Below are 24,713 nucleotides of genomic sequence, written 5' to 3' on the forward strand. Positions count from 1 at the left end.
ATGTGTTACTTTGTGATGGTTTTTCACCTAATGATGCTGATAAATGTTTGTACTCTAAATCTGAAAATGATGAATGTGTCATTATATGTTTGTATGTGGATGACATGTTAATTTTTGGTACATGCATTGATATAGTCTCTAGAACTAAATTGTTTCTAGGATCTAAGTTTGAAATGAAAGACATGGGTGAAGCAAATGTGATTTTAGGTGTTAGAATCATAAGGAAGGGAGATAGTATATTACTATCCCAGGAACAATACATTGAGAAACTTCTTAGGAAGTTTGGATATTATGACTTTAAACCTGTGAGTACCCCTTATGATGCTAACTTTAAATTAATGAAAAATAGAGGAGAATCTATTTCTCAACCTCAGTATGCCTAGATAATTGGGAGCTTACTACACTTAATGAGCTTTTCAAGACCTGATATTGCTTATGCAGTAGGTAGACTGCATAGATACACTCAATGTCCTAATCAAGAGCATTGGAATGCACTTGGAAGGCTTATGAGATACTTAAGAGGTTCAATGGATTATGCCATTGAATATAGTGGATTTCCCTCTGTACTAGAAGGGTACAGTGATGCTAACTGGATCTCTGATTCAGATGAGACAAAGTCCACTAGTGGTTATGTATTCACACTTGGGGGTGGTGCGATTACATGAAGATCAGCCAGGCAAACAATTATTGCAAGATCAACAATGGAATCTGAGTTTGTTGCTCTCGAAATGGCTGGTAGTGAGGTTGAGTGGTTGAAAAACTTCTTAGCAAACATTCCTTTAGGAATGAAACCAACCCCATCTGCATCTATACATTGTGATTGCCAATCGACAATAACTATAGCTAAAAAAAAACTATAATGGAAAGAATAGACATATACAATTGAGACATAATTTGGTTAAGCAACTGCTAAAGAGTGGAACTATTTCCATTGATTATGTGAAGTCAGAACGAAATCTAGAAGATCCCCTGACAAAACCCTTGGGAAGAAATATGATTTTAGAAACATCAAGGGGAATGAGACTTAAGCCACTTGCAAACAAACAAGTGATGGTAACCCAACCTTAGTGATTGGAGATCCCATGAATAAGGTTCATATGGGTAAAAACAAGTCACTTGTTAGTTTTGATAGCACTAAATTCATTTTAAATCAATTATGTCCATTTCTATGGTGTATGTGAAAGTGCTAGAAACTACATTATTGAGAGGTTAAACTTTATAAATTAAAATTCGTTGTGGTATAAGAATTTTATTTTAAACAAAGTTTTAATGATTTTCATATCCCTTACGGGTGGTGTATGATTTACAGCATACACTTGATGAAATCACCTATATGAGTGTCAAGTGGGGTTGCTTGTATGAGATCTTGGCATGATCTCTAGAGTACTCATGAATACCGAGCACGCACATGGCCTAATAAGCGTAACACAACGTTAACAGCAAGAATTGTGGGGGTGTATTGTGATTAATAAACCACTAACACACATCAAGTGTTGTTGGTTCATATAGCTTGTTATACCATCTACACTGTGAGTTAAGTTTATCTGTCTAGGACTGGTTCATATAGCTTGCTATACCAGCTCCGATGCATTACATCTTATGAGACCCAAAATTTTCTTCTTTCAATCTTTCTTTTCTTATCTTTTGCAATGTTTGGGGGATTGTTGTATACAAACGTTATTATTCCATTTCAAAAGATGTGAAACGACATTTTAATGTTACATTGCTGCACTCATAAATTTTCATTTTTCAGTTTGGATTTGGCCATAATGTTAAGGTTTTGATTGTGGTTTTAAAAGATTACCGTTGCTTTCTCAGCTGGGCATGGGTTTACATGCTCCTCCCCCATCTATAAATAGATGTCATTTTCCTCTTCCAAAGACACACCACTTGAGCTTTCTTTCTTCTCTTCTATATCTTCTACTATATTTTCTAGTTCTTCTTTCCCTCCTTATTCTGGGTCTAATTATTTACTCTTTCAAGAGTACTTTCTTGCTAGTTCTGAGATCCTCGAAAGATCCGAGAAGTTCTTGTTGTATCCTGGGGGCTTGCGCAATACACTGCGGATAAGTCCTTAAGGACAGTGATTTTACATGCCTCAGGAAGTATTTTTTATTCGTGATTTGTCAGTTCTTTACAACGCAAAATTTATGCAGGGAGCATGTTAATCTATAATAGAAGTGCATGTTAATCTGATATGTTTTGAAAAACTTTGAAAAACAAGATACAATTAACCGTAGGGAGCTTAACATGCACTTCAAAGAAGCAAGGATTATAGAGGTGACACTTCTTTTCAAGGATTAGTTGTAGTTTAATTGTCGGTTGATTTGTTTTTTAGATTGTTGAGTTAACTTATTAATCAATTTATGTTAAATAAGTAATTTAGATTATTTGGTTTGTATGTATATATAAACATCTCTGCACCTTTTTCATTGTCATGTTTTGATGTTGTTGAAAGAAATAAGGCTAAGTCTGATACTGCAGATGTCTTTGTGTCCATGTTAATAGAAAGAAGGTAAATCAATTTTTACATTCACATATTATTTCCTTTATGCAATGGCATATATTTTCATCTCAAATAATTTTAGTTAAACCTTTGTTCTTATCTGAGAGAACACAAACCTCAGTAGATATGCTTGCCATTTGGATTGTTTTTTATTCTATTTTATCTACGTTGTGCTTATTAATTTGAAATTATACTAAAGAATTTCTATTATATCGTTGTTTTGTTTCTCCAAAAGCATATGCCTTATCTTTGTTTGGTTAGGCCTTATGATATTGAGTCTAAAAGGAGTAACAATATCTCATGTCTAAGATTATGGAAATTCAGCCATGTGAATCTTAATTTTGCTACCTCCTTCCTATATAAATTATAAATTAAAAAAAGTAAAATGCAACACCTTTTACATTTTGTTTTCAGAAAATTTTTCAGTTAGTAGAGTTTATATTAGTTTGATTATATAGTTCTTTTTCTGTTTCGTTCATCAGCTCAAATTATGAGGAATTGGTACAAAGTGCAAAAGTTTTGACATGAATTTTATGGAATTGAAAATTTATATAGTTAAGAAGAAGAGATCCTACGGAGAGCAAGAAATGTGTGTGGAGGTGGAAGAAACGGCTTGCACAAAAAGAATTCCATGGTCCTGACATTATTTGAAAGAGAAATGAAAGAGAAATGAACTGGGAGATTTAATTATGTAATCCAAGACAATATGACTATTTTTGGTTTATAATATTTTATTCTTATTAAGTTTTTTTATTATTGGATTGAAGATCGGATAATTAAGAAGTAACGTATCTTGCAAATTATTAAAATTTTGATTTTACCTAAATTTTATTCTCTTTTGCAAAAATTTAGATTTATTTTGCTTTTTTGTTGTCTCCTTAGTAAAGAAATGAAGGAGGTTTCTTTTGTTTTTATTTTCTTACTTCAAACTATAACAAGGTGATTCTTTTAAGTTGCAACTTACTACTGGTTGCTACCTTTCTATTTTCCTGGGCATATAGTGTGCTGCATAACATGGAGTATATATTGGTGTACAATATTTTCCATGCAACATTTTTCTTATGATATTTTATTCACTTCAAATGAAAAACAGTCATGTTAGTTCATAGACTTTAACAAACCCTCCACACGTCGACTTGAACCAAAATTTTAGGGAGGACAAATTATATTTTTTATACATAAATTATTTTTTTATATTTAAAAAAATTATTTCCTCACATTATTTTCTCTATTAAAAACAAGCATACATGATAATAGAATCCAAAAAAATATGATAATATATATATATATATATATATATATATATATGAAAGTGTAATATAAAGTTTATTATCAACAATCATATATTAAAAACAACAAAAGTTACTATAGGTAACTTTTAAAAACTTGAATAATTGAATCAGAAATGAAGTTTGTTGTAATATCTCTTGCAATATAGATTATCATAGTCCTTGCTATAAAAACTTTTAAAACCTATAAAAAAACACTCAAAAAAAGATAAAACATGTTGATGACAATCAACTCAATGTCAATTAGACTTCAAACTAACAATGAAAACATTTGAGTTAGGTCGTCCTCTTGGTTTTTTACTAAAAAGATAGTATGATAAATGATGAGTTCAAATTTTTGCCCTCATTTAATATTTAAATTTAGGGATTTAATTGAATTTTCTGTGCTTAAAGATTGATTTAATTAGGATTTGTGATTATTGGTAAAAGTGCCGTAAAAATTGATTTTAGTTGCATAAAATATTATTGGATATTCTAACATTTGTTAATGCAGCTGGAATTTATTTTTGGTCATTAATAGTGTGGATTTGAAATATTCAAAGTTACAAAATAAGTCCAAAATCAGAGGAAATTCTGGAAAAGAATAATTCAGGAGCTAAATGCACCCCCAGATTTTATTTGCACACTCCTTCTAAAGTGGTCCACCAAAAACCTGTTCTGCACCCCAGTTTTCACTAAGTTGCACCCCTCCTACCACTTAAAGTTCATTCACTCAGATGCTACCATGTGGCAATCCTCAACTTTTAAAATTGGCCAACCAGAACAAGCCATGTGGCAACAATCCTTGCACTAACAAGCTGTCCAATGGAAGGCTGCCACGTCATCATCTTCATCTCCCAAAACAGAAACCCTAATTTTCCTCAAACCCTAGCCGCCACCATCAACCTCCACGGCAGCCGCCGCCGTTTCTGACCACCGTTTGGATTCACGACGCACCAGCAAGATCTGTAGCAACCACGCCAGAAATCGCATCACGCATCCATGGCAGTACCATGAGCTTCATCACTGTTCCACCTTCGAACAGATCTGCGCCACCACAGTTTCGTGCACCTGAAAACGCAGGAACCACGTCGCCGGAGAAGAGAAGATTTGAAACCTGCACTGCGCGAGCTTCCAACGCACCTGCAATCTCCATCTTCTCGCTGCCAACTTCACCACCTTCGAAGATCTCGCAGTAGCACCACTTCCTCGCAAACACCATAGATCTGCACCTGCAACCATGTTCACAACAGCACCAGCGGAACAGCGGAACAGAGGAAAATGCGAATCAGTCGAGCCACCGCGAGCAACATCAACACAGATTCGAACCAGTCATGCACCTGCACCACACTTGGAAACGAAGTAGCCATGGCAGCATCCACTTGCAACAGAAACGCGAATCCATCTCGACAACTGTAGCAGCTGTTCGAACCAATCTTTGTACTCGTAGCAGCCACCGTGAATGCCATCCCTGTGCCTGATGTAGGCTTGACGCGAGCACACCATGCCGTCAGACCACCATGAGTCACCACGCCAATCGCCAGAACAACACCATCGCACCACCGCGCCTTCGCCGTCAGATGCGCAACCAAGGGAGGAAGGAGGAAAGAGGAGTAAACCCTAATTCTGGTGAGAGTCTCTGCGCCACGTGTCAGGCTGCTATTGGACATTCCAATTGGTCAACTGGTCAACTCTGGTGAAATGGTCAAAGTTAGCAATCAACTCTGGTCAAAACTGCAAAAATGGTTAAATAAGAGGGGCAGAATTGGAAATTTGGCAGAAATTAAGTTGCTAATTAATTAAATAAAAATAAAAGATTTTAGCAACCGACAAATAAATCCCAAAGTCCAGTTGAAGCCTATATAAAGAGACTTAAGGGAGCAGAAGGAGAGGACTTACAACTTAGAACTCTCTGGTTTTGGCAGAAGCCGTCATCCATCACATCTCTCATTCTCTCTTTTCTTTTTATATTTCTTTCCTTCATATCATCATGTATTCCATCAAAGCCATGAAGGGCTAAGCTTTTAGGGTTGATTCCACTGTAATTTCTTAAATGGATTTTGAGGTTAGATGAATTTATGAGTTTGTTATCTAGATTATTTTTATGGTTTTTGTTTATCTATATCCTTTGCTTCTTAATCGAATAGAAAATAATGATTTTAAATCTACATGCATGCTAATCATATGAGTTAAAAGGTTTTTAAATTAAATTGAGACTTTACTTTGATTTTATTTAGAAACTTTCATTTGATTAAATAAGTTTTTGCGAATAATTGAGATTGTACTTTGATTAGAGGTAATTACTTTAACTAAAATTAGTCAAGACTTTACTTTGATTAATTAAGTTTTCTATTTGGTGAAGAAACAAAGGAATAGACAAGATTAGGCATAGTAAAATTTAATTGAGATTGTACTTTGATTGAATTTACTATGGATAATCTAAAAATTCTCACTTTTAATTGAGACTGTACTTTGATTAAAAGTGAGAATGCCAACAAATGAATCGAGTCTTTACATTGATTGATTTGTAAATCAAGAACAATAATTAATTTAACAATAATCTCTAGATAACCAGTGAAGAATCTTATTTAGGAAAAGCAGTGGAATTGACCTATTTATTATTACTGTGTTTACAATCTTCCATGTCATTTTCTTTGCATATCAAAACCCCTATTTTTATAGTTGCTAGTTTTAATTGCATTTTTAAGAATCAAATATTTGAGATCAATTCCGTATTCGTTGTGAGACGACTCAGGGTTATCTTAACCCTAACTATTTTATTCACTACTAATTTGGCAATACTGAAGTTGCTAAAGTTAAGTAATGGTAATTTGATCGCCTAACGACAGCGATATCAATAAACAATATGCAACATCTTTTAATAGCAAATACCGAATACTTTAACCATGAAGGAAATAAGCTAAACCATGTGTGTTGATATCTTCTTGGATAACCATCTTTACTAGACAACGGATAGTTTTCTAGATGCATTTGATATGGATCCCATTTTAGATAAGTCCTTCGTACCTCATCAATTTGATTTGGTAGGTATTGCCAAGTTTGAGGACGTTTACCTGGATCACGTTCTAAAGCATTTTCAAATTCATATGTAACTCCTCAATTTTGTTATGTTGCCGTTTGATTTTGAAAATGATAAGAGATTGAGGATAAAATTTGGAATAGAAAGAAAAATAGAAAAAGAGATGGAGGTACCGAAAATAAAGAAATTAAATGAAGAAGTAAAATAAATTACAAAAAGAAAAGAAAAACCTGATTTTTAAAATTAAATTACATAAATTTCATATATATATATATATATATATATATATATATATATATATATAAAAGAGAAAAAAACCTTCGGGGAGCCGTGGCTCCCCTATGTGAAGCTTAAGTTCCACCCCTGAATATCTTTTCTATTTATTTATTCCACATTATTAACAAACATATATGTTTTTATCCTAATTATATATACTAAAAGTTATATGTCTATATTTTAATTTTAGAGATATAAGTTAATTATTTTAATAGTTAAATTACTTGAATTATAAGGAAAATAAAAATCAGTATGCAAACTATAATTTTAACTAATAAGTATAGTAAATACAATTTTTACACTTTTTTTAAATATATATTTTGTCTACTAGAATTCGATGAGTGTACAATTTTTTAATAAGGTAGGATGAAAAATGTAACACCCTATTTAAATATTAACATAATCAAATGGAATATTACACAGGATAACATAAATGGCCAATTTGCGGAGTATCAAGTCACTCCTTACAAATATCCAAGGTACTTAAAAATAAAATACTAGGGCACACCACGATGCCAATAACTAGACAGAGAAAATAGTTCGACAGCAGCCAGCTCTTGTTGCATCTTGGCTTGACCGTTTAGGATGGCGGCCAGATCCGGAGTGATGTTAGCAGGTCCTGAAGGGCCAACTTCAACTTGCTTGTTAACTCCTGCTCTACTGCGGGTAGAAACCATTTTCGGAGAAAGCGGGTGGTAAAGTACTATCTCGTGCCCCACGGTGGGCGCCTATTGTTCATGCAGAGAATAAACAAGATATGTCAGACACAAGTATTACCTTACCCTGGTCTGCTATCTCTTCAATAGGCTTCTTCTCGGTTGATATGTATCGTTTGTAGATATCTCAGAGTGGTTGGCTTGGACCCGGGAGGGGTTACCTGCAGAAGGGACTCCAAAGCTCAAGTCAGCGAAATCTCTTCAAAAAGTCAAATCTGGTGATTAGGGAAGTAATGAATGCGTACCTTTAATTCGTGGGATCCATGCATATTTATAGATTATTAATTATGTCTGGCCATGTCATGGGCTGGGCCCTGGTTTGGGTCATAGGTGGGCCTGGACCCTAGCCTAGGCCCTTAGTTTGATTATTATGGGCTTGTTGGATTGTAGAAGTGCTTTGATTTCGTTAAGTTTCTTAGAGTGGCCGGTCTAAACCGGCTACTCTTTTAGCGGCTTATGCCGCTATTATTCGCCTAACGTCTCAGGCTGGCTATTCTTTTAGCGATTTAGGTTGGTTAGGCTTAGGTCAGCCTAGGCTGGCTACTTTATTTGTAAGTTTTGGGAAATAATGTTATCTCTACAACAATAATAACAAGCAAAAATGTTTGTGTAAAATATTCATGCCAAGAATGAACTTGACCTCCTTCTTATTTCAGTATGTATTTCAAGTTTCAAAGGAAGCATTTCCTATATGTCCATGCTTTGCCATGACAAAAAACAAAAGTCAAGGGCAAGCTCTCTCTAAGGTTGGACTTTATCTATATGCCCCATATTCAATTATGGACAACTATATGTAATAGTTTCTAAAGTGAAAACAAAAAAGGATTGAAAATACTAATTATGGATGAAGATGGAAATGTAACCACTGCAACTACATATGTGGTGTACAAAAATATATTTGAAAATCTTTAATAATTGGTATACAAATTAATCTTACACCATTCTGATTATTTCTCAATTATTGTATTGCATTCTTTTGTTGTTTGAATCCAATTTTAAATTTAATAATATTGTATTGGTTCTATATATAAGATTATAATAACCTTTTGAATAATGAAATTCTATATAGATGTTCATAACATATACATAAATGTTCAAAAAGTTGAACTTCATATTGAACAAAACAAATATTATTATAATTAGTGTTATCACAATCATGTTCAAAATTGTTACCTTCATTTATAAATATGATAAATTGATGTTTCTTATTTTAAATCATATTTATCATCACTATTTAAAAAATAATATTTATCTTTTACTAATTATTATATAAAACTAAATTTATTTATCTAAAAAATACCCGTGCGTTGCACGAGTCAAAATACTAGTTGATCAAATAGTAAAGCTCATTACATCTATTAGACGTTTTATTGATGTTGTTTAATGTTGTTTCAATTCTAACCACGACTCTCTATTCTCATAAAGAGGTTGTTTTGTTATCATCAATACCTTTAATAAATGGGCTCCTTACTTTAATAGAGCTTAATATTTGAAATGCCAGTTGTGTCAGTTGTTATGTACAAAATGTTACATCTTGGAGACTTGAAGCCAACCAATGTGGGGATACAATTGGTAAATAAGAGGACTGCTCCACCTTTGGGAGTTCTAGATGTATTAGTAAAAGGTTAACAAATTAATTTTTCTAGTTGACTTTTACATTCTTTATTTGTAGGATGATCATTACATGCACAAATCAACTTTGATCTTAGGAAAACCTTTTTTTATGCCTACAAGAACTAAGTTAAACGTTTACTCTAAAACTTTGTCAATGGAATTTGGAAATGATGTGGTGTAGTTCAACTTTTTTTATGGTATGAAATACCTAGTGGAGAGCCACTCCATTCTATATGACCATCCACTTCTCATGTGTATGCCATGCAGGACGAACCAATTTAATTTAATATATAGATAGTGATTTTGATTTATCCCTTTCTGAATTTATGGAATTATTTGAGGAAAATATTGATTCATTCACAAATTGTATATGCACTATAAGTGATATGATCCTATCCAAGAAGATAAGAGAAGGTAGTTGGAAATTTCATTTTAAGATGAAATGACGACACTACCACCTCAAGCTTGATAAGAGATGGCCTTCCAAGCAATAAATTATATAAAGATTAAACATTGACTATAATGTATCTAATTACAATGGTTTTTGTGACATGCTCATCTAAGAAGGTCATCCTCAAGTTTACATACCCCCTAACTTCCACTTGTTCGCCTGAAAATCCCACTAGAACACCATCGAAAGCACGTAACTAGTCTTGATAAATTTGCAGCCCCACAAATGTATCCCAAAACATCACATCTGTCAAGCTCCCCTAGTTAATTAGAACTCGATGTACATTCCTTCCCACTATTACTATAGAAAGAACCATGCGACCATCCTCATGCAGTACAATACCTTTTCAATCTTCCCTAGTGAAGGTCACATCGAGTGTCTCATGGCATACCCCATAAAATGTCCAAGCACTTTTAAGAAAAGCTAAAGGCATCTATGCAAGGTGAAACAAATCTCTTTTATTTTAGGCCATAATGGAGTATCTTTAGTAGATTGGGAATCTTTAGGCTTTGTATTAAGGGCCATGTAGTGTATAATTTTTGTAGGCCTTGTATTAAGGGCTAAGTAGTTTAGGATTTTAAAAATAATCTTGCATAAGTATGGAGCATCAAATGCGCCTAACTTAAGCAACTCTTGGATGATTAATTATATTAATCTAGCTTAGCTTAGTGAAGGGCGTCCCATACATGCCACATGACAAGCCCTAAGTGGAGAATTCTCTTACAAAGGTCTTTCCACATGGCAACACATGAGTGATGCATTTTTCATGAGAGTGAGAGTGACACATGTCAAGCTCTCCTACATCAAGCTAGCATTTTAAAGGTTTTGGTGCATGTTAGCATTTTATGGTTTTGGTGCATGTTAGCATTTTAAAGTTTTGAACCATTTTGGAGACACCCTACTCTAGAAACAGAGGTGTCTCCCCCATGTATTCTTCACATTGAGATTGATAATGTTATGCTGCCAAAATCATTTTTTAGCCATATCTTGTCTCTTAGTCACTTGCTAGAGCATCCCATGAGGTCCCTCTAGCCACCATACTATAGTTGACCTAACCTTTCTAAGAGCACCACAAACAACCTTCATCCAACCATCAAACACCATAAAACTAAGAGCTCTACCTTTCAATCTGTTGAATATAGAGAAAATAGGGTTTGATTTTTAATCTCCCTTATGTAAAAAATACACATAGAGGTTGTATTTAGAATAAAGAAAATATGGGCTAAGCCCAAAATACATATGAAGAATAATAACAATAGAAACATTAAATAAAATATTAAAGATATCTTAGCACTCCCCCTCAAGTTGGTGCATACAAATCGTATGTACCAAGCTTGTTACAAATATAACGAATTCTCGGTCCCCGTAAAGACCTAGTAAAAAGATCTGCTAACTGATCACTTGAGTTAACAAACTCAATCTTGATGTCTCTAGACATAATATTTTCTGTAATGAAATGACAGTCAATCTCAATGTGTTTAGTCCTCTCATGAAAGACAAGATTAGAACTGATATGAAGAGCATCTTGATTGTCACAAATAAGTGTCATTTGATTGACATCTCCAAACTATAACTCTTTGAGAAACTGCTTAAGCCAAACAAGCTCACAAGTGGCTGAAGCCATGGCTCTATATTCTGCTTCTGCACTAGACCTTGCCACAACACTTTGTTTCTTGCTTTTCCAAGAGATCAAGTTACCTCCAATAGAGACACAATATCCGGATGTATACCTTCTATTAGAAGGAGATCTTGCCCAATCAACATCTAAATAATAAACAACTCTTCTCTCTCTTTCTAGGAATGTCCACCAATACGTAGTATTTCCTAGAAAACTTAAGGTAGCTAAGGGCCCTTTCCTCTTCCTACTTAGTGGTGTCAACACCAAATTTCGTCCGGGTAAATAAAAATGGTTTCCAAAAATAAGTCTTAATTAAAAAAGATAAAAATAAATTGTCTTAAAAAAAATAATAATAAAATGGATTAAAAAATGTTTCTTTAATTTATGTTTTTAAAAAATTAAATAAAAAATAAAATTATGCTTTAGATTAAAATTAAAACTTAAAAATTAATTATTTTAATATTTTATTAATTAAATTCAAAAATTAAAAATTAAAAAAAACATAAGGAAAAATTTTAAAAATTGGAGGATGAGTTTCTCATGGTTTCACTTCCTCTAACTACTCTTAACATCTTCTAATTCACATTGGACATCAAGTTTTGGGGGACACATTCATTTTCATATTACACCTGCGTAAGCCCCATCATCTTGCTCACCAAGACTTTAATCCATCACCATTGCCATCCTCCACTAGAACACTCACAGACAGCGTTAACTTTCATCCATTCATCCACAATTTCATATTTCATCATCAAGAACTTTTCATCTTCTTTCCCTTTCTTTCCTAAAGATTCATCCAACACCAATTCAAACATCACCCTCTGCACCCATACATTCTTACATTCGAATCACACATTTTCACATTACCATATTGTTGTTGAATTCATACAACACCATGAGTGATTAAAGACCAAGAGATAAGAGTGAGAGCAAAGGAAAGATTGGAGCATATCAGAACACAATTAGGTTCATAATTTCCAAATGATGTTTTGTGTTTATTTCGTTACTATGGATGGTTAATGGCAGTAGGCATTCTGATAAAAACTAATATATTGAATTGAACATCAATAAGAGATTTCTCTGTTTTACACAAACAATAAAATTGGCAAACTAATAAATAAATGAAATGGAGGAAGAAGAGCATTGGTGTAGTGGTTCGCGGTGGTCATCGGCGTTGTTGTAGTGGTCGTGGTAGGGGAAGTGGTGTGCCATGGTTGAACCCTAAGTGTTTGCTTCTAGGATGATGCGACGAATGCGAGAAGGCATTGTTGTGTTGATGTTGGTGACATCGTGGACGAGATTAGGGTCACGCCGTTGCTACTGATAGTCTCACAGACACTCCTTTTCAAAAATAAAATATAAATTTTTTTTGGTTTCTAATCAACCGCATGCATCGCGTGACACTCATTTTTAAACATGTCAAAAGACAACTTTCATAAATTAAATAATTTAATCAAACTTTTTTATCAAGAACTATGTGATCTCTGATTTTCCATTGTGAATGGAAATACGTAGGAGCGAGGTCAGACCTTATCGGGTTCACTTTCAAAATGTCATTTCCAAATAGTTTTACAAAGAACTACGTAGTTGTGATTTCTCATTTTTAATTAGAATACGTAAGACCAAGGTTAACCATTGTCGGGTCCTTTTCACTCAAAAAAATATATTTGTTCAATTTATTTTCTTATTTTTGGGAAAATAATTATTATAAAATAAACATGTCTCTTTTGTAAATTTAATTAAAGGCAATGCCTTTGGACAGATGTTGTAGGGTGCTAATACCTTCCCTACGCGTAATCGACTCTCGAACCCTAAATTTGGTTTTCACAAAATTTATTTTATTTTTATGGTTTTCCATAGTTTTCCAAACTAAACTATGGTGGCAACTTCAAATCTCTTTTTTTCAAATCAACTTATTGTTGGTTCGTCGTCCTGTCACAATATTGGTTGTGATAAGTGGCAAGAAAAATGTTGTTCCACCTTCATTTCCAAATCAAGATATATTTCTACATCTTCTTTTCCATGGAAGTGAAGGAGGTTGATAATATTATCTCTTGGAGGTTCCCTATAGTATTCTCTTATAGGTCTTCTTTCTAGTGGAAGAAGAGGTTGATAAAATTGCCTAACATTCTACTATCCTCTTCATTGTTTGTGATAAGTATAAGAGTCTTAGAGCTCTTTTTAGAGAGGTTGTTACTCCTCCATTCTTCTTGTATTTTGACTTTTTTTTATTAAAACGCCTAAGCTCTTCTTACAAAGTGGTAAGACATTGATCTCTCTCCATTCTATGTTTTTTTCCTTATAGAAGAGCTTCTTGCCTTGTCTAGATTTTAGTGAATTTAGTTCTTTGGCCAAATGATTCAAACTTGGTGGGGCCTCATCACTTGAAGGTGCCTAAGACATCTTAGATTTTTCTTTTCTTAGGTTTAAAAGAAGCAAATACATTGTTCTTTAAAAGAAATTTCAAAGAAGAAGTAGATAATAACTTCTTAGATTTTCCTCTAGGAAAGAGAGGTGAATCAGTTGGATTTCTTAAGTACCAAGTCTTTCCTAGCCAAGGCAACTCTTGGATCTTACACAAGACTTATAAAGTGAAATTAAATCAAGGACTAAGAAGACACACACTAAACTACCAAACAAGAAACAAAAGCAAAGCTTAAAGAACTATATTTGGCCTAATGGGAGAATTAGAAGGCACTTGGAACTTTCAAAACTCCACTAACTAAAAACTCTTTATTATTGTATAAAGGAGGTTCTAATTAGGATATGAGATTGAGTACCAAGGACTCGCCCAAGACACCTAATTAGGCTATGAGAACAAGAAGGAAAACATTACATATTTACAACTCAAAGTAAATATAATCAAAGTGCACTAAAAGTAAATTGCTTCATGTCACTTTCTCCTTTTGGCTTGTTGTTTTGGTCCTCACTAAGTGTTTACTCTTGCACTTTGATTAACCTCTTGTCACGTAGAGATTTAATCAAAACTCGATCTCCTCACTAATACTAACTAATAAAGCATAGTGGTCAACCAATGATCAATCCAAAAAATAGGCAAGGGAAAGGAATGCTTTGTTGAACTTTTTTGTGAAATGGAGGAAATCTCTACGAACTATATTAAAACTAAAATTAAATTGCACCCAAACTTGCAAGGTGTTTGATGAAATCCCTAAATGAACTAAAATGAATGCAAAGTGTTTGATGAAATCCTTAAATGATTTAAAATGTACCTAAAATGTTTGATGAAATGTCAAGATGAACTAAGTGTGTAACTATGCATGGCTATACATTGTGAGTGTCCTAAACACAATCTAGAAATGCATGGTGCTTCTAATACCTAAATAAAACTCAAAGAAACAAATAGAATCAAGTTAACACTCAAACATGCAAAAATAAAAAGTCTAACAAATTTCCCGAGAGGGTTTATTCATCTAAGATGCAGGAAAACATCGAAAAACGAATTATAACGTGTGAAACTAAAAGGGAATGATGCTGAATAGTTAGGAATGATCACTATTGAATATCAAAACAAAAATGATGCAAAACAATAGAGTAAAAATCAAATTCCCAAATGACGATCCCTAACTAACAGTATTAACAAACATACATACGAATGAAGAATTAGATGTAATGGCTAATGAATTAAGTGTGGAAATGGTTCAGAAAATTTACTTATAACATCATGATGGAATTACAAACACAAATCACGCACGAGAAACACAAAATTTTGGAATCCAAAACCGAAATGTGAATAGAACAATGTGACAGTGCCCGAGTTATGCAAAACTAAATTTTGTGATTCAAGATGTGTGGTTTATGTATGATTGATCTTAAATATAAAACATTTGATATCTAGTAAGATGACAATTGCATCTTTTGAAATTTAAGAAGACTTCATTTGATATTCAGTATTGAAGTGCATCAATATTACTCAACCAAGCTCACTTGAATCACAAGTTCAATTTAGCGGAAGAAATGTGAAATCATAGCAGAAGAACGATGGAAATGCAGAAAATACATGAATCTATTAAAGAAAAGTATGCTTACAACAAGTGGTTCGGTGAAAGTAGGAGAAATCTACAGGAACAACATTGTGAATTGTCTACGAAAATGCAGCATAAAAATTCAGAAACAATGAAGGAGAGGAAGAAAAATGTGGTGTTCTAACAGAGATGGATGAGTGATTTTTGAGTGGTGATGGAAATGAATGGTGTGTGGATGATTCGAATGAATGAAGCTCTCCTTGATTGAATTGTATTGGTGCCATTCTCACAGTGTAACCTATTATTGGTTGTTCCAAGTAAACTAACTAACAAAACTAACTTATTTTTTACCTAACTACTTTGCAATCTCAACTTGTAACTCAGGTAGAAGATTGCCCAGCAAATGCCACTAGTAAATCATGTTAATTGCATTGTGGTTGGTGTTGCCTTTAGCTCTAAGACTTGCTGTAGTAGGTGAGTAAAGCCAGCTGGCTCATAGTAGTTTTAGCTTTCCTTCTCCAAAGGGGTTTCACGTGTTAGGCCTCCTTTTCACTCCTTTCCCTATTGGTCGTGTCCCACACCATTTAGAAATCCTATTTGAGGCTATAATTAACTTTAGCACACACTCCTTTCTGCATTTTAAGACTTCAAGAAGCAAGTTAGAACCATAAATCAATGCTATAATACACTAAAAATCACCTAACTGAACCAAACATGCGAAAATGAGATTCAAGAGTTCCATGCATTTATTGACCATTTTTCAGCTATCCCAAGGACATCACAAAAGTTATTTTAACGTCCTAAAACTCCCCCCACAATGCCATGACATTTGGAATTGAAAATCAAAATGTCAACTTTAGGTCAACTTTTGGTCAACACTTGCACCAAAAAGTTAACTTTGTCATTTTTAAGCAAATTGACTAGATCAGATTTCTCTCATGGCTTCCCCTGGACATTTGCAATCTCCCTTAACCTTTATCTCTGCATCAAACTCAAAAACCTAAAATTTGATGTTAGGCACATTAAACTCTTCGTAAAAACTTCTAAAACTAGACCAATCCTACTCTTAAACCCTTACACCTAAACCAAGACCAAATTAATATGCTACTACCTACTTATGAACCTATTTTGCATATTAAACTTGATCCAACTAATAGTACTTCTAAGGATTACACTAAAAATGCATTAAAAACACCTAATTAAACTACTTTTGCAAAACTAGACTATAAACCTAACTAAAAAGTTATAGACTAAAAACTCCTAATTAACATCTTAACCTACCCAAAACCATGCAATTAGCTAAGGAAAAAAATCTAGAGATAAGGAAATTATCACACTATCTCTTGTTGATTTCACCAAAGAGAAGTCTCCTTCAAGGCTAGACACTCTCCTTCCTAGAATGATACCTTAGGAAAGTTAGTTCACCTCCAAAAGGAACACTACACCAAATATGATAACCAAACCAAAAAAGGCCAAGAAATAAAGCAAGAAAATCTCAAAATTAAGGATGCAAAATGTATGATTTATCAAAATGATGTCAGATAGAAAAATGTAGCAGATGGCTTCACTTTAATGATTTATCACTTTTACATTTCTCAACATTGTTCTTTTATTCTTTTTTGTATTTTTCATGACGATCTTACACAAAGTATATTTTAAACAAATATGAATTTTTACTTCTCAACTAATTGTGATAAATAAAAAAAATAAGTGTGCAAATTAAAATAGATTACTGTAACAAAATTTGCAATTGCTAGTAATGATTCTTGCAAAATTTTGGCTACTTTTTTTTACTCTTTTTGCACACTTCTTTTTTTAGCACTTTTTCTTTCTTCTTTTGGTGCTCCTTTTTTTTATCTCTCTCTTTTTTTTACAACAACAATTTTAGGCACTAATTAGAATCATCACTACCAAATGTTCATCGTATAACATGCAATTGAAAAACAAGAAGCAAAGTAGAATAGAAGGAAATTTAAGGAAGAAAAAATTGAGATTAGAAACTTGAATCAAATACAATAGAAACCTAACTTTAAAGAACTTCCTAAGAGCAAATTAAAAAGCATGAACTCAATTGCCGAAAAACAAAAGCTCTTAACGCACATATGAATTGAAATTGAAAGGAAATTTAGGTGATTAAGCAAACACAAGGAAAATCCCACTAGACATTAAGATAACCAAGGTTATCTAGATGTGTAGGTGCATTTCCAAGGATCCAAGGGAGAAGCAAAGGTGCATTTAGAAGCAAAAAGTATGCAGTAAAACTGTATGCATAAAATGCAAGAAATGAAGCACAAATTGAAAGGCTAAACAAATGAATTTAAGACATAATTGGACTAAACATTACTCTAGACAAAACATATGGATTAGAAAATTAAAATGACTCAAAATAGATGAAATAAAAGATGAAAAAAATACTTAAATGAAACATAAAAAGGCACACAAATTCACCATGGCAGAGTTCTTAGGCACAATGGCCGAATGGATCCAAAGGAATAATGGTAAGAGCCATATAACCTATGAGGTGAATGGAAGAAACACAACAAGAAAATTAAAGAAATGAATGGAAACAACATCGAAATGACAAAACAAAAAGGAGGACAAGGCCTTATCTCTTGAAGCATCTTCAACCAAGCTTCATGATACTAGATGATGGTCTTTCGCCAGATGAATCCATGAAAATGCAAGGTAGAAGCTTCATGGATGACATGAGATTGTGCGAAAGTTAAGAGATGGAAGGGAAAAGTGACTCACATTTAGTGAAGGTTTTCCAGGTGAGGCCAACTCTAAGGAAGGAAGCTAGAGTGATTCTAGAGAGAATTCTACTCTAAGATGAGCTCAAACAAGAGATGTGCACCAAATTTGGCAACATTTCATTTCTTAAATTCAAGCTACCAATACATGAGGTAGAGACATATATTTATAGGAGCAAGTTGTCTTAAACCTAGATGACCCATATAAGTGTCATCTTGGAAGAGTTGGAGAGTAAGCTGGAAATCCTCTCCAATGAGAGGTAGGCATGTGGACACTACATAAGAGAATCCTCTCTAGTCATGGAATGACACATGACCACTACCTCTACCTCTCCACTAATGTCTTGGTCATCAAGTTTGAAGAATACTCTTTAACCCTTGGTCAACTGGCTACTTATGCACCCTATTTAGTCAACTTTAGGCCTTGTCCCAAGTTGACTTAAGTTGACCAACCTTCCTAGTCTATTTTGGCTCGTTATACAAATCCCAAAATGAAATTTCCTATACTACTTGGCCTAAAATTCAAGGCCCAAATACTATTTAATAATTTACAAAGAAACCTAGACTAGGTCTTCACATCTTCTTTAACCCAATTGAATATTAACTTGGGCCTACTTAGCTCATATGAAGCCCAATCTTCTTGGACCCTTTTAGTAATGGCTAGGGTGTTTGCAAACATAAAGCAACCCTTAGATGATTAATTATGTTAATCTAGCTTAGCTTAGTGCAGGGCGTCCCACACCTACCACATGGCAAACCCTTAATGGAGAGTTCTCTTACAAAGGCAGTGGTCATGTGTCATTGTCCTATTGGAGAGGCTTTTCATAAAGTATCTTTCCACATGGTAACACATGAGTGGTGCATTTTTCATGAGAGTAAGAGTGACACATGTAACATCCCTGTCGGATATTACGAATTTAAATAATAAAATAAAGACATAATAATAATACATCATTTAATATAAATTCATTTCCCAAAATCGAGGGAGATTTAAAACATTTATTTCATCATAAAATACCTCAAAATCCAAAAAATTATAAAACTCTAAAATATAATAGCCAAGTTCAATAATCCAAATGTTATAAGTCTTTAAATTTGATAAAATAATAATTCTGTAGAATATTTCCCAAATAGCCTAACACTCTGGCTCTATGCCTCACTAGATCCACCTGCAACATCATTTACTCACCTGTAACGCAATACACAATCATCGCCAAACACAAGTAGATAGGGTGAACTAACATCATAAAATACATATACAATTCTAATATATCAGCACAAACACATCAAAGGAAAACTATCCTTTGATTTCACCCCACATGGCCACCACCATGTCATCCATGATCTACGTCTTTAGATGAATAACTCAAGATGTCTTGCTGCCACACGTAGAGGCAACAACTTGTAGAACACATGCGAAAAACTTTCTAAGGACCATACTCTGTAACGCCAGGTGGATTCCCAATACGAACATAGTTCATAATGTCTCAAGACTACCAAACTCGTCAGCTAAATACTCAACAGGGCAATCTATCTGGACCCATCCGTACGAGCCCCAACTCGCACACTCACACCGGTAACACTTGCCAAACTGAGCCACAACTCAAGAGTTCCTCGTATTCATCCGCCATCCCGAGCCACAACTCAAGGAATGCCACGTGCTTAACCCCTATCCCGAGCCATAACTCAACGGATACGTTCTTAGCCACAACTCAAGGAACACCAGCAAGCTGACCTTCAAAACATCACCAAAGCCTTGTAAACCATGAACATCCAAAACAAGCAAAACACGAGCCCTGCCTTTGCATTATTGCATGGCGCTGCTCTTGAGCCACTAAGCGAAATTCGCTTCCACACCACCTGGCGGGGGACACGTGCTGTTAGGTGCCAAGCACCTCAAAACCCACTAACGTTGCAGACATCACCTGGCGGGACCACCCTCACCACCAAGCGCTATGCGCTCTAGAACCTCACTGTTTTTGTAGCTATCGCTTGGCGGGTCAATTACCACCACCAGACGCTACACCAGTATTTTAAAAATTTAGGCACCAATGACTCTTGAATTGGCCATCACCCAAATATTCGACCACTATCCTGTAAATAATCTCCAATTCAAAAATGATATATCCCATGCCTACGTCCTATGTCAATTAATAGTCATAACTTCAATTTTCCCTTTTTGTAACTTATGTGTATATTAAAGCCCAAAACACCATCTTAAACCACAACAACTAGCAGTTAAGTTTCTGAAATTGCACAACATAGCCTATCCATATTTATAGTTCATGCAGTAGCAAGGTATATCCAAACTGTATTCCATATTTTTGTTTTACTCTCAAGACCACCACCAGGCCATTCAAACAAAAACCAAGAAAACTGCGTGACAGGCATGCGTCGCCTGGCGATCAGGGTCATGCCACCAGGTGGTTGCTCTTCAGGAACCCAGAAAAACCCTCAAATTTGCATGAGTCGCTTGGCACTATAAATAGCCCACTGGGCGGTTTTTGGGAATTTTCTAGAAACACGAAAATTGTAGAATGGACAAAATATTTGCATCCAGTTAAACATACATTTGATACAATTGAGTGATATGAATTAAAAATAACGGTTCCAGCTCCCCTAACCTGGTTTCCTTTCGCTTAAACTTGTGAGTTCTTGGCTTCTCCCTTGATCACTATGTCGCCTAGCACTTCCCCTCAATTCAGCTCCCAATTACACTTAACTCTCATAGTACACTCGCAGAATTGTTTCTCCTCTTACTATTCAACAATGGCAGCCAAAAAACACTTTCTTTTCCCTTAATCCTCACTAAATTTTTGACTTAATTAGCAATGAAGGGAGGAAAACGAAAATGTGTATTAAGGTTGAACTTAATTGTCATTCAAAGTTCATTAGTGGTTGTTTTTCCCGCCCCTCCTTGCTACCCATTGTCAATTAGGGTTTTTGACCTTTCACATTCATGCCAAATAAATTTTGGCAAAAAGAAATTTATTTTGCATAAGCCTAGGTTCGAACCCCTAACCATACAAATGTCAAATCAATGCCCAACCATTCAACCAATTCATGTTTCGTGATAATTCCTATAATTCTAGGATTATATTATTACTCTACACGATCAATTATCCTATTAAAATGCATAATTAAAATAACACACAATTTGACATACATAGGATTTGAACCCAATTCCTCTCAATCAAGTACTCTCAACCACTTGAGCTAGTAATTTTCCACAACACAACAATCAACATTTAATGCCATAAAGGTTCCCACTACCCGCATTTATTAATTAATTATTCATTTAATTAATTAAATTTCGCAGCTCTTACATTCCCCCCAACTTATAAAATTTTTTGACTCGAAAACTGGACTTACCGAGAAATAGGTGTGGATACGACTTCCTCATGAGGTCTTCCATTTCCCACGTCATTTGTTGAGTCGCCTCATCCCAAAGAACCTTCACAGTTTAGATCTCCTTCCTTCTGAGTTGCTTGACTTGAGAATCCAAGATTCTCACTGGTCCAACTCCAATTGTCAGATCTTCGCGCACCTATACATCGTCCTCCTCCAGCACATGTGTAGGATCTGCAATGTACTTCCTCAACTGTGATACATGGAAGACATTGTGCAGATTTTCCAAGTGAGGTGGTGATGAGTCATTATTTTCTTCCATTCCACTAGCCTTTGTGTACCCATTAGACAGTTGTTCAGTGCTTAATTGTTCATCTTTAGAGTGTTTTTCATCTGTTGGGCTTTATTGAGCCACTGTTCAACGGCGCCAAATTTGATAGAGGTCGTACCCCACCAAATTAAAAAAGAATAAATGCAGTACATGAAAGTGAACCAAGTCGTCTCCCAACGACCAATATTTTCATTCAAAGCTTCAATTTCCAGATGAACACAACAATACAACACAGGGGGGATTGGCAGATTTATGGATGCAACACACAATTAAAAACTTAAATGCAGACGTCTAAAATCAATGTAAAAGCAACGTTGATTCCTTGCTTCAAATGAACATCCACCAATCATGGATTACGACTCAAAATGGTTATATTAACTCTCATGGAACCCGAATTAATTACTAAGCGCAAATTAACTCGAACTCAAGTGCACTTAAGCAAAGCACACATCCATGAATTTGCTATAGTTCACTAAGCATGAACACACAATGATTCCACTCTGCAAATTAAGCAAAAACAGAATTGTTTCTTCATTTAAACCCAAACGCAAATTCAGAATTGAGAGATTAACATAACTCCACCGAATAAAACACTAATCTCAAGTTTTCAATCCATTGTCTGCAAAGAATCAACACATAAACTTAGTTCCTCATGGAATCCGAATTAGGCTTCAACATAAATTTTGATTCAACCATCCAAATGAATGCAAATTGATGTAGAAAACCTAAATTGGTGCACGAATCAAAAATGTGCAAGGAAAGAAAGGGGCAACAACAAAAACAGCAACCAAAAATGAGAATACTTCAATATAAATGTTACCCAAATGGTAGAAAACGTTAATACAAGTTCAATGTGCTGTCCAAGACTCATAAAACGTGAAAAACGAATGGAAAACGTGAAAAATGCTTCACCCAAATACCTAAACATAATTAAAAACAAAAATTAGGCCAAATAGTGTGAAATTAGTCCAAATTCGGAACAATAGCCCAATAAAGCCCAACAAATGAAAAACACTCTAAAGATGAAAAATTAAGTACTGAACAACTATCTAATGGGTACACAAAGGCTAGTGGAATGGAAGAAAATAATGACTCATCAGGTGGCAAAGCATTCTGGTACGCTACTGGCCCAACCCTCCTCGTGATCTGATACGGATCAATAAATCGAGGAGTCAACTTCCTCGAATTGAGAGCTCTCCCAATACCGGTTGTCGGTGTAACCCTGAGGAATACATGGTCACCTGCCTTAAACTCAAGCGGCCTCCTCTTCTTATCTGCTTAGGAATTCTACCTGCTCTAATTTGCTCGCATCCGATTCTGGATCACTTTGACTTTCTTAATGGTTTGTTGTAAAAATTTTGGCCGAAGCACCACCGACTCTCTATCTTGTTGCCAGCAAACGGTGTCTTGAATCTCCTACCATACAAAGCCTCGTATGGTGCCATCCCAATGCTGGAGTGATAACTGTTATTGTACATGAACTCAACCAATGGTAGCATATCACTCCAAGTGCCCAGGTGATCCAACACACAAGTCCTCAGCAAGTCCTCGGATCATTGTATGGTTATCTAAGATTGACCTTCTGTTTGAGGGTGATAAGTTGAGCTCAATCTCAACTGAGTACCCAATGTTGCTTGTAACGATTGTAAGAACCTCGATGTGAATCTCGGATCGCGGTCTAATATTGTACTCGTTGGCACACCATGTAACTTGATAATCTTTCTGACATACAAGTCTACCAGTTTGTCCATAGACATTTTTTAATTAATTGGCAAGAAGTGCGCAAATTTTGTCAATTTATCTATAATTACCCACATTGAGTCATGACCATTCACTAACCTCGGCAATTGTGTTACAAAGTCCATGTAAGTGTTGTCTCATTTCCATTGAGGAATATCTAGAGGCTCCAACTTACCACCTGGCCTCTGATGTTCAATCTTCGCCTTTTGGCACACCAGACAAGATGCCACATAATCTACCATTTTTGTCTTCGTACCTGTCCACCAGAAAGTCACTTTCAGATATTTATACATCTTAGTCATACTTGGATGTATGCTAAGATGACTCTTATGCCCTTCCTCCAAGAGAATCTTCCTCAATGTAGGCTTCCTTTGTACACACACCCTCTCTTTGAAACGTAGGATGTCGTCTATGCCCATCCTAAAGCATCCGACGATCTGTTGCAGTTCTTAATCCTTACCCTGTTCCACCCGAATCTCCTCTGGGAACTTATTAGTGACCCTTAACATACTACACCTTATATGACCTACACCTGTGTGTAATCCCAAGTTCAAATCCTGTAGCTTCTCAATCAGCCCGAGTTCTTTCATCATCATAACAGACATGTGAACTCTCTTCCTACTCAGGGCGTCTGCAATGACATTGGTTTTACCATGGTGGTATAAAAACTCAAAGTCGTAATCTTTTAAATACTTCATCCACTTGCGTTGCCTTATCTTCAGTTCTTTCTGATCAAACAAGTACTTCAAGCTTTTGTGATCGCTGAACACCTGAAATTTGGACCTATATAAATAATGCCTCCAAGTGATGAGGGCAAATACCACTGCAGCTAGCTCCAGATCATGCATCAAATAATTCTTCTTGTGCATTTTCTACTGTCTCGACGCATAGGCCACTGACCTTTTGTCCTGCATCAACACACAACCCAAACCTTGGTATGAAACGTCACAATACACCTAAAACGTCTTGGTCGTGTCTGGAATTGCAAACACTGGTGCGGTTGTCAACCTTCTCTTCATATCCTAGAGGTAGGCTTCACACTCATCTGTCCAAGAGAAAGGCTGATCCTTTC

The 24,713-nt window shown here is 35.0% G+C and overlaps 1 protein-coding gene across 1 annotated transcript; it reads right to left on the reverse strand.

Annotated features, from left to right (window-relative positions):
* Positions 1-23,778: 23,778 nt before the first annotated feature.
* LOC114188354 lies at positions 23,779-24,510 on the reverse strand. Its single transcript, XM_028076951.1, has 2 exons — positions 24,102-24,510; positions 23,779-23,897 (listed from the first exon to the last, which is right to left on the reverse strand). The coding sequence occupies exons 1-2, from the start codon at positions 24,508-24,510 to the stop codon at positions 23,779-23,781; spliced, it is 528 nt and encodes a 175-aa protein (XP_027932752.1).
* Between the last annotated feature and the right edge of the window lie 203 nt (positions 24,511-24,713).

Source organism: Vigna unguiculata, chromosome 1 (genome assembly GCF_004118075.2).
Source record: "Vigna unguiculata cultivar IT97K-499-35 chromosome 1, ASM411807v1, whole genome shotgun sequence".
NCBI classification, from domain to species: Eukaryota; Viridiplantae; Streptophyta; class Magnoliopsida; order Fabales; family Fabaceae; genus Vigna; species Vigna unguiculata.

Bases quoted from the DNA above. Each gene is read 5' to 3' on its own strand.
- LOC114188354 (XM_028076951.1), bottom strand. From the start codon at position 24,510: ATGCACAAGAAGAATTATTTGATGCATGATCTGGAGCTAGCTGCAGTG. The intron at 23,898-24,101 runs GTAAGGATTAAG...TCTGGTGGACAG, and splicing joins GGAGATTCGGGTGGAACAGG to GTACGAAGACAAAAATGGTA.